Here is an 11,279-nt window from a genome sequence, read left to right on the forward strand (position 1 = left end):
AGACCGAGTATCTTCCCATGGGATCTGGTGGGAGATCAAGTTACTGGTTATTCTTGCCTTCAGAATGGACTAAGCTTGCTACATTCTTCATTGTAGTGTATATATTAATATCTTAAATGATGCCTATATATATATATTTTTCCCTGGAACTTCTACAGATTTCAATATCATTTACAAAGTGAAGATGACAAAATGGCATGTAACATTCCAGTAACGGTGTCACTACACCCAAATACATAATTACATTTTTCTCTTGTCCCCATGGGATGTTGTACTGCTTATACACTGTAAATGGGAATTCATGAGCTGACTTTCTGCCCATTGATATTTAGTTATTTCCATTAGCTCTGCATTCCAGGTTGCTGTCTTCTTTTGAAAATAGGATCTACAATCTTTCCAGCTAAGCTATTAGCTTTAAAGCAGTGATTACATCAATGGTTTTGGCTCATCTAACTGTGGGCTCCCCTTCACCCTTTCTGCATGTTTCTGACACCTCCCTGTGTCCGTAGAGATGATATAGCTGGAAACTAGGCTGAAAGAATTAGAAAAGGAAATTTTGGATGGGTACCTGAGTGGACCTGGCTGACAGCTTGGCTGTTCCTGATACCAGTACAAAGGGGACAGTAGACACGTGTCTCTGTGATCTTGTTATCACCTCAAACTACTTGAGAAAGTTGCAGCATTGGGCATATACTTTACACCTGGAATTGGAATTTGCTACCTAGTTTTATCTGCATAGGTGATTCCATACTGGAGCCATTGAATTGGAGGTTGGCCTACGTATATTTGAGCACTGACGTCTTATTGTTAAACTTTTGCAGTTGTTTTTGGTTAACATCACTCATCACAGGCATGTTACTAAGAGCATGTGCTCAGATAAAAGGAGAACACAGCATAGTAATGTACTGAATTGGCTTTTGTTGCATGTTATTTCACTGCTGGAGATGTTGTACTGCACAGCATTTTTGCACCAATCTTTTTTTTCCACTGAGTTGCTACTCACATGTCCACACAAACAGAGCTGGGGTATAGCCTCTGTGAAGAACAGTGGAAGACAGAGACACAGAGAAGGGAGCACATTCCTATATTTCTTGTTTCTTCTGAAGACCAATGTTAAAAGGAATAGGAAATTTCCAGTTGTTACCAATATGCATCATAAATGTTATTGACTAAATTTAGCAAACCAACACCAGCAGAGTAGACAGGAAAACAGAGCTCAATTAATTTTCAGCATCACATGGCCTTCATAATCTACCTTCAAAGCTAAACGCAATGTTTACTGACACTTTGATTTCCAGTTGGGATTTCCTGCTTTCACAAGAAGCAGCTCAATCACTAGTGTTGTATTATACAGATTTGAGGTGAGGGAGTATAATGTGACTGAAAGAACAAGGCTGATGTGTAAAGCATGGGACTTGATAAGTCTGTTAATCTTTCTTATTTTAAAAAACTTTCTGGCCCATAAAACAGTCTTCAGAAGAGTTCATGTACAAAGTCAGGTGGGAAGGATCTTTGACACCTATTCTTTTTGATCCTGACTCCCTGTTTGTTCTGTTTAAAGATGTTTTTGCAAAAATTATCTTTCCAACATTGTACCACTTCTTCATCTTTAAATAAATTTTTCATGGCACTCCTTTCCATACCTTTTGGTAAGATGTAATCTTGGTGATACAAAAACAGGAAGCACAACTTTCCCCATAAAACTTTCTAGAATTTGACTACCTAGTATCTGTCAGGACATGAGACAGAATTGTCTGTTTCATTGGTCTATTATATGAGATTTCCTCTTAATTAAAACCTTTTGAAATGCTTTGTGAGTAGGACAAGTCACAAAGAGCTTTCTGCTTAGTGGGCAGATACAAACATCATATTGAAGAGAAGGGGTGAAAGATGTGCTGCTGATAAGAAATGCAGGATATTGTGGGTCATGCCTATAAAGGAAGTAAATTTTCAGCACTGTTAGGCTGTCTGACAACAGAAAACTCTATGGGTGGGTTGCAAATGTCTCCTACAGTCCTGCCAGACCCAGAGTTGTGACTTGGGGACTCATAGGTTGTATGTCTATTTCTGCTAACAAGTGTCTGTGCCTAGTGAAAGGTGACCAGGTATGTTGAAGACGTGTGAAGCTCAGAGAAGAATCTCAGCTGACAGAAAAAGATCTTCTGAGTCCTTGGGGTCAGCTGCTATGAGGCTTTGCCAGGAAAATGTGCCTTCTCTAATTAGTGGGACTATAGTGCTGATACCTTTCTGGCTGTTTGCTTTAGATCTTTTAATAGTGCTTCTGTCCCGATGGTAAGTTCCTAGCATTTCATCCAGATGTTATCATACAAATGATATCTGAACTGAAGCCTCACAGGCTGGTTTACAAATTGTTGTTTTGTAAAGATGTAGTTGGACTGCAGCAGATGAAGACAGCTTCTAATGAAAGATATTGCTGTGCCAGAACATACCTCAAGACAAATTCTAGGCCCAACATGCATAAGGTCTTATTCCAGTGGCATACAGCAACCTCCATACCCTTAATAAAAAGTCATCCTTACAAGAGCATCAGCCAAGGGCAAGATCAATCAGACAAATGTGGAGGGAATTACACGTTTTAATGTTTTTTCTGACCAAGAATGTGCTTTGCAATCACAAGGAGTATTCATGATGCTTGGGTCATTTTGCAGAGCGTAACTACACAACTGCTTGGTTGCCGTTAAGTCTCCCACGCTCATACATGACTGTGCTGTAAAAACGCGAGACAAGCAGTGAATTACAGGTGATGGTTGCAGGATGACTAGATAGGCCTCCACAAGACACACACCTATAACTTGCTATTCACAGGGCTGCTCAGTACATGAGCCAGCCTGCTGTACTATATCACCCTTCCAATAAATGGAAGTCAAAATATAAAGTTGCTATATACTTGCTCAGGGACACGAAACTGGTAGGTGTAATGATCCAGGTACATAGCCTGCTGACACACTGTTAGAGTCAATGAAAGACAAATAAAAAAATATATGTGGGTAGACCTTAGCAATCTTAAATATGTCAATTAAAAAAGAAACAACTCTGGATAAACGTGTGGTAAATTACTTCTGATTCCCTTTTGGCTGGCTGGAAAAAAAATGCCTTTTTCACAGTTGTAGGTGAGGGAAGGGTATTGACACCTATGGTCACCATTAACACTTCTCAGGGCCAACAAAATTCATCTCTCCTTGCTAGGAATAAAGTCACCTTGAGAGGCAACTATCAGATACTAAATGAGCTGAATGAGTGACACTTCTTAGCAACTGGTGCCTGCAAGTTAGCTTTTCAGGTTTGTATGAGGAAATCTTGGTGTACTAGGTGGCCTTCATGCAAGATGAATCACTTCCTTTCAGTGAAGCAGCCTGTTAAGGGCAGATGGCAGCATCCCCCTGTGGATCTGTGCTGGGCTGCAGAAATCCAGCTCTGGGGGCTTTTGGTGCCAGAGGAGGCAGCCCCCACTGCCACGCTGCTCCCCCCCCCCACCTCGTCTGGGGTCCTTATCAGCCGCATGCCCTGAGGAGTGGTGGAGGCTGGAGGGATTGCAGGGGTGAAGCCAGGGAGGACAGTTATAGGCTTCACCATTTGTTTTAGTTTTGGAGTTAACTGCGAGGAGTGAAAGCTCTAATGGCTCTGGGGCCTGTGAAGCATTTGATAAATATTTGTCTTCGAGGGGCCTCACCCTGCCCAAACGTGACTGCATATTGAGAGGGCACATGAACTTGTGGCAACAGATGTCTATTTTGCTGGGATGTGCCATATTTGACAGAGTGGCCCATAAAGAGTTAGCATGAGGCTGAAGAGCAAGCATTGTTGTTTGCTATAAACAAACTTTACTTAAGTGCCTATAATTGCAGTGTTAGAAGGTTGACCAGGCCTACATGGTAGCAGGGGAGGAAAATAATGCTTTTATCTGTTCTTGCAAACAGCTGGAGACAGATAAAAGTGGAGACAGTTTTAACCTAAGCAAAGGTTGTGACTGTGTGCTTTCCTTTGTTCCTCAGAGCTGTTTTCTTCCTTCTTAATTATATTTTTATTTGTGAGTGAGATTGTTCATGGGACTGCTTCTGATTTTTTTTTTCCCTCTTCCTTTTTTCTTTAATATAAGGAGATACCTGTTTCTCCTCAAACTCAACTTCTATGGTTGCCTCTGCTTGAGAGGTATTCAATGACAACAAACTGTGCTTCATTCTGCCTACTTATGGCAACTTCCAAAGCCCCCACACAAAGTGCAGACATACATCCTCCACAACAATCACTAAGGATATGTTTTGCCATAGTATGGTAGATATAAAACAGTCCCGAAGCAATCATTCTCAGATTTTCCAGTAACGCAGAATGCAATGTCATAAGATAAAATGAACTGTTATCTTAAAAACAACAGAAACCTTCTATCACTTCTTCCAGGTACACAGGAGAAAATTTTCAAATCTTAGTCTTCAGGGTGAGTAGTGATTTACACTGGCACTAATCAGAATCACTTACTGAGCTAAGTTCCCCATGCAATGCTTTGATACTGTACCTTGCTGCTTCTAATTAGATGCCTTGGACTGATGTTTTGGTGCAGCAGGAAAACGTTGCTTTGCTAGACTTTTCAATTGCTCTAATTCGTCAAGTCATACCGACCCAATAATGTATAGCTCCATCAGGGTGACTCTTGCAGGCACACAGGCTCATCTACATAAGGAGTTATTCCAGATCAGGTTTTCCTGATTACAGCTGCTGTGGATGTTATTGCAACAGAAATAGCTATTCTGTTATAAAACCTGTATTAGACCACTCTTTCTTTTGCTAATTGCAATCTTTTATGGCTCTGTATGTTTTCTGTAGGGATAAAAAAATAAGTATTACTTCAGATATATTTTTACTGTACTGTGTACTTTTCACATGTCTTGCTGCTTTCCTTCAAAAAGTAAAGCCAATTTGAAGCACATTACAAGCTGTATTGCCTACAGACGTCTCAGGTATGCTTTATGGCAAGCCAAGATGTTTTCACAATGGCATTCCTGCAATTTCAACATCTGATAAATAAAGGCATGACTATTTTCCTCCAGCTGTTCTCTTTGGTATTTAATAGTCCTAAAATGGTACCTTCTTTTCAAAGTCTGTGGGAACAGACATAGGGGTATGGACGTGTTTGTGGGAAATAAAGAAAAAAGGACTGCTTTTGGCCTTGTGTATCTTATGTAAAGATTGAAAAATCATACTCTTTTCACTCAAGTCTAGGGTGTGGAAAAGAGCAGTCCGAATCATTTGCAGTATTTAACATGAGTATGTTTTTACACAATGACTCCCTATAAAAGTCTGTTATGGCATAGTCATAGATCCAAAGGCAGCCACAATATGATGTCATTTGTTGGTGACACATCCTTCTCTGATTAATAACTGGACTGTTGTTTTGGTTTGTGGCAACAATTAAATTAATACAGAAATTTTAAGAATTAAATATATTGAACTTTTTAAAGGCATTAAGGTTTTTATACATGAATATTGTCTTTTAAGCCAACAAAATTATAAATCTGATTGTTTCTAGGTGGTAGCTCCACATTCAAAGAATGAAGGTACATTTTAGGCTTCGCTTTGCAGTTTTTTAAACGTTTCTCCTCTTTTATAAACTTGCATTACAAATAGAGTTACACTTTAGAATCATTTTATTTTACAGCCTAGAAAGACTCATATATAAATGGTATATAAATCAAGACAGGTTTCCTATACAAGAAGTTTAAAGAGGTTACTCTTTGCTGTCCTTTTTAAAAGAAGAGGATCTCCTATTTCTAGGATATGAAATAAACCCCCAAAAGACAAATAACAACTATGTGTTCTCAAGAAACATGTGCTTCCTGCCCAAGATTATGCATACGTACAATTTAGCTATAATAAATAATAATAAAAACTGAAAGACTATATAAGTTTTAAAGTTCTTCTGTATATTAGGGTTTGAAATACACCAAGCCTTAAAACCCTCCTTATCTCTTCGAGTTTCAGATCGTTCATTCTATCCTGCCCTCCTCTTACTGTTTTGTTACAGGATAGGACAAATGATAGATAAGAATTTTTAAGTTTAAATAAAGCCAAACATAAAAGCTCTTCAAAAATGAAATTGCTTTATTTGTTAAAATAGTTGTACTGCGTACAAAGCAAATGAGTATAATTTACAATACTTAAGGTATAGAACATTGTGGTTTATTTGCTTCCACTGGAAGTACAGTATTTTAGCACTAAAGAATCGTTAGAATCAGACATTGATAGTAGTAATAAAATAATAATATAATAAATATTTCACATTCATATAATCTGAATTTATAATAATCCAAGCATTTAAGTATTAACTAATACATCTTAATCTGCCTCCAACATGCAGGTAGAAGTGTCTTCTGTAGCTCACAGAAGAAAAAGTTGTATGCCTCATCGTGAAGGTTACATCAACCCAAAGATATTTCCCTTTGTCTAGTTTTACAACTACCAGCAGCAGAGCTCCATGACGATAGTGAACAGGCAAGCGAGTATAAACACAGTTTGTTCTAATCTTAGCCCATTAGAATATAGTCTGGTAATTTCCTCCTTTCCGGATTTCATTTCTAGAAAAAAAAAAAAAGTTAATGAGTAAAATATGTAAATTTTAAAACACAGGAATTTTCAACATACTTCTACCTTCCTCTGACATCTCACAGGTACTTAAGTTAAAGGTATCAGCTATTAAAGCTAATCAAAGAGGCTATTCTCAGGGGAGAGATGTGAATAGATGTCCCATCAATGATCGTTTGAGGAGCAACTGATAGCACTTATCAGGTCTTGCAGTCATTAATCTCAGAATAATCAAAAGTAAATACCAAGCAAAAGCAAGAGCAAGATCTTCACAAGAGGTATGCACTCAAGCCAGCATGCAGCCTTTTAACCCTTCCTTTAACAAGAAGGGGCTTCAGTTACTAGCACAACCCTCATGCATGTGAAAGCCACCCAGTCTCTGCTCAGAGGATGAGCAGATGATTCACTACTGCTACCTTTTCACTCCACTGCCATCTCGATTGCCTTTGTTAAAAGGACCTCAACAGCAGCAAGGAGTAGACTGCTTTTACTGAGCAGTGGAGGCCTGTTAGGTCTTTTGCTCCTGCAGTGGAAAACAATAGGGCTGATTCATAGGTGAAAGCCCAAGGAAATTTGAGCATTTAACTCTCCAGAAGAGTTTAATGAGCAAGCTGGGTGCCACACATAATTAGTCAATACAAAAGTGGTGGCTTTTTGGTTGGGTTTGTGTTTTATTTGTTTGGTGGGGGGCTTTTTGTTTTGTTTTTTTTTTTTTTTTTTTTTTTTTTTTTAATTGTCTGTGGTTGCAATGATAGGAATGTCACCTTTCTTTTGCATTTCACTTCTTTGGACTTGTGGGTTTATCACACAATAGGGCATATCCTGGGGACCCAAGAGGCTCAAGTTTTAAAATTTGTATTTACTTCTGAGTTGGTGGTATAAATCAGGAGTCACAGATTCAATGCACTGCTACTCAGACAGGAATCTGGTCACGAAAGAAGAGGCTGGTAGTTCCTTTGGGTGCAAATGAATCTTGAAGCTATTCAGGTTTATTGTTTTCCTACCCTGCTATCTAGTGATCTTAGCACAACTTAAGGAAAGTATATTAAAGCACAGCATGGAACTGAGACATCATGGATGGAGAAGGGCAAGAATATTTTGCATTGACACTGGAGAGAAAATAATATTAAACTCTTATTAGTCATTTTGGAGTACTGAAAATAGTCTGTTTCTCGGTAGCCAGTTCTCCATGGAAAATAAGTATCTGTAAAGCAACCCTTCAAGTTTTTATGTTAGTTGTTTTCAAAAATACTCAGACCTTTATACAAGGATTTTCACAGGCTGATGTATAAAGACTTGACTTAAAGTAGTATAGTGCTTTTGAGGAGGCTGGGTGCTACTACTTTACGCTGATCAAGACTATGGCTATACATTTTTTGTGGCGTGTGTTCAGTCTTAGTACTTTGTACAAAAATATTCACAAGATTGAGATACAGCTCTTAAAATAGGATTCAGCCTAGTTTTCTGCCATTTATGTGTTAAGTAACTTATGCAAGTTTTCAGTACTTGTTTCTCTAGTGTAATGCTGGTTTCTACCACCACAGCAGTTTATGCTACAGATTTTTCTCTTTCCTCATTTAAGAAAGATTTTTGTATGGTTGGATGTAGTTTAATTGTTCAAATTGTCCTGGTTAAGTGGGAAGCCATAGACAGATGTGCAGGTTTTGCAGAACACAGAAACATTTAATCCCTATAATTTTCCATTAAAATAGGGGAAAGTTTCCTAGTGCACAGGATATATAAAGATCTCAAAGTATTTTTTGTGACAGGCAAGACGGTATTGTTTACAGGCAACAGCAGTATAATTTACTGTCTCACTAATGCATTCTCTGAAGCAAAGTGGGCCACTGCAGAAGTCTAAATTGAGCACATACTACACCCTCCGAGTACCCTGCCTTTTCAGAAGGCAATTCTGTTACCCACAAGATAAAAATGGTTGATTTAACACCATTTCTTACCACAGTTTTCGTGCATTATTTCTGAGAGACAGTTCAGAGTACCATAGCCGCACCGACACAGCCAACAGCCCTTCAGCACCCAGACTCCGTGGGCAATGCTGCCACAATTGCTGCCAAGGACAAGGGAGACAGTTGGTATGTACCTGATCCCACCCCAGAAAACAACCATCCAGAGCAGCTCACTCACTCTCTCTGGTTTTGGTCTGGTTTTTACCTTTGTCGCTCATCATGTTCACAGTATCTGCCAGTGAAATGCTTTAGGCAGGCACAGAAAGTCCCTAGGATACAGGTCCCTCCGTTTTGGCAGCAGTGTCTGTTCAGTTTTTTACCTGCAAGACAATGTTACAGGGGTTATCAAGCATCCCAGGGGTGCTCCGAACCTCCTCTTTTCCCCACTAGTTCTCTCAGGTCTCTCCAGTTGCCAAAGGATCTTAAGGATATCTGGCTTTATTGTCTTTAGAGACAATAAAATTATCTGCCTGTTAGGAGTGTTTGTTCAGTTAAGCCCAGTTTGTTTAGTTAAGGATTAGAAGCAAACTACTAGGGATTACAGGATAGTCAAGAAGCAACGCCTGGCAAGTGCTGCCACAGCAGCATTATGCAGAAGTGAAATATTTCACTTTGATGGAGGCAGGTTTCAGCCACACTAACAAAAAAGGGTCATTGTCACTGGGAAGTGCCACTTATTTTTAAAGAAAGGATTTATTACTGGGAAGACTAGTTTAGTTCTGAGAGGGGAGGGGAACTCTCCCTCAAGACTCTTTCAGACTCCTGGAATTGAGTACCTATCTAAAATTTATATATGTGGAAGAAAACATAAGTCTATCCTTGGTTTTATTTTTTTTTCTTGTTAGTACTGTTGCTCTCAAACAGTTCTATCTTTCTCTATTTTTTCCTCTCTCTCTCTCTCTTTTTTTTTTTTTTTTAATTAAATATATTTTGGTCATTAAAAGTGGTAATTTTTTTTTTTCTAAAAAGAACAGAATTTAAAAAAACATTTTGTAAATCCAAGGGACAAACCCTTTCTTAATTCATAACATCCTTCCCTGTTTTCCTTTACCATCCTTTGCAGGTAAGAGATCCCCAGTTCTACCTTAAATTTTTACGACCATTTCCTAAACGGCCACGGGAATAATTTAAATGAGCAGTCACAGAAACCAAACGGCTGGAATCTTCCGGGGCAACAGTTAAAGCATTACTGTGATATATATCAAAAAGCAATTTTATGACATTGTTTAAATAAAGAATGTTACCTACTCTCTGTAATCCCGGTGAAAGGTACCAATGACCTGGAATTCTGTTTTCTGCTTTCGTAACTCTGATTCATGTCACTGTGAGCATTCATAATAGTCCCTTCGTTCTTGGGCTGCTGCTTTTGTGCTGTGGCATTGAGACCTTTCACATCTTCATGTTCTTTTTCACGGCCTTGACAAGAAGTGCAAACATGGAAGAAAAGGGTAGCTTGTAGTGAAGCAATGCATACCGTAAATGTCCAAGAGAAACACGGGAGGGCGGGGGGCGAAACACGAAATTTTCCTTACCTTTTCCTAAGTGAACAGCCTGCCAGACCAGAGTCACAGTGAAAAGAACTCTACAAAAAAAAAAAAAAAAACCAACAACAAAACAACAACAACAACAACAACAAAAAAACGCCAAAAAACAAACAAAAAAAAAACAAAACAAGGAGCTGAAGTAAATTTGTGCTAATAAGACAAACACCAAAACGAAGATGGCGGGATAGGGAGGAGCTTTTTCAAAGCTTTATCGACCATTGATAATATAAACTATAAATATTTTATGCTAGCAGTAATTCGAATTAACATATCAATAATCTCAAATTAAGTTTGAAAACTGGGAGGTGGGGAGGCAGGGTGGGGAGCGGGTGTAGAACTGGGACATACAGACTAGGTTTGCTTCCAGAAAGCTACCGATTCCATACATCTGCTGGTTGACAACCAGTCAGAAACGTCTCTTTCTCTAGGTTTCTTTTCCACAACTAGGCTGTTGCCTGCAGTTACGAAAACAGCAAAAGCAAGAGGAAAACATTAACCTTCACTTCACCCGCAGTTCCAGATAAATTTGTTCATTTCAGCTTCCCGGCCTGATTATCAACCCAAGAAAGGGCTGCTAAAAGGGAAAGCATCCTTGGCTAGAGAAGGTCCCTGGCAGCTCAGGCAGCCTTACCTAACATGCTTTCCCCAGTACATTTTCCTGCAGCCCAAAGTACCCGTGAGATCCTCCCGGTAGGCTGGCGCAGAAGGAAGAGGCTGTTGCATGCAGCAGTCTTCACACCATATGCAGCAACAAGAGAAGAAAGGATGAAACTTTTCTTTTTCTGTCCAGTTTAGAACAACGTCGGAAAAACATAGTTCCCAGCCGTACCGCTTGCTGAGCCCTCCCTGAGGTGCGAGCAGGCAGGGGCCACCTCTCCGACGTGGAACTCCCTGGCCTGCCCCTGATTTACATGCACTGCTGAAGGGTGGAGCAAAGTGGGGGCACTTACTGCTGGGGGGAGGCTTAAGGGCCCATGGCCACAAAAAAAGCCCAAGCAAGGAAGAGTTCAAGTCCAGTTTATTTCTTGATGTAAAAGGCCTTCTACCACCACATACTGCATGGGGAAAAAAAACTGTTCTGCAGAACAACAACAGGTATATAATAAACTGTAGCAGGTATATAACGAAAATTAGAAAGCCTCAGCTCTACCTACATGCCTTGTTTCTGCCAGGG

At 39.5% G+C, this 11,279-nt stretch overlaps 1 protein-coding gene across 1 annotated transcript; it reads right to left on the bottom strand.

The window, feature by feature from the left end:
• Positions 1 to 6,096: 6,096 nt before the first annotated feature.
• Positions 6,097 to 10,922, bottom strand: LOC104357803 (cryptic protein). Its single transcript, XM_009963283.2, has 6 exons — positions 10,737 to 10,922; positions 10,094 to 10,143; positions 9,810 to 9,977; positions 8,767 to 8,881; positions 8,553 to 8,662; positions 6,097 to 6,587 (listed from the first exon to the last, which is right to left on the bottom strand). The coding sequence occupies exons 1-6, from the start codon at positions 10,826 to 10,828 to the stop codon at positions 6,469 to 6,471; spliced, it is 654 nt and encodes a 217-aa protein (XP_009961585.2). The 5' UTR covers positions 10,829 to 10,922; the 3' UTR covers positions 6,097 to 6,468.
• Positions 10,923 to 11,279: the final 357 nt, after the last annotated feature.

Source organism: Tyto alba, unplaced genomic scaffold (assembly GCF_018691265.1).
Source record: "Tyto alba isolate M040663 unplaced genomic scaffold, T.alba_DEE_v4.0 Super-Scaffold_13, whole genome shotgun sequence".
In the NCBI taxonomy this organism is placed as follows: domain Eukaryota; kingdom Metazoa; phylum Chordata; class Aves; order Strigiformes; family Tytonidae; genus Tyto; species Tyto alba.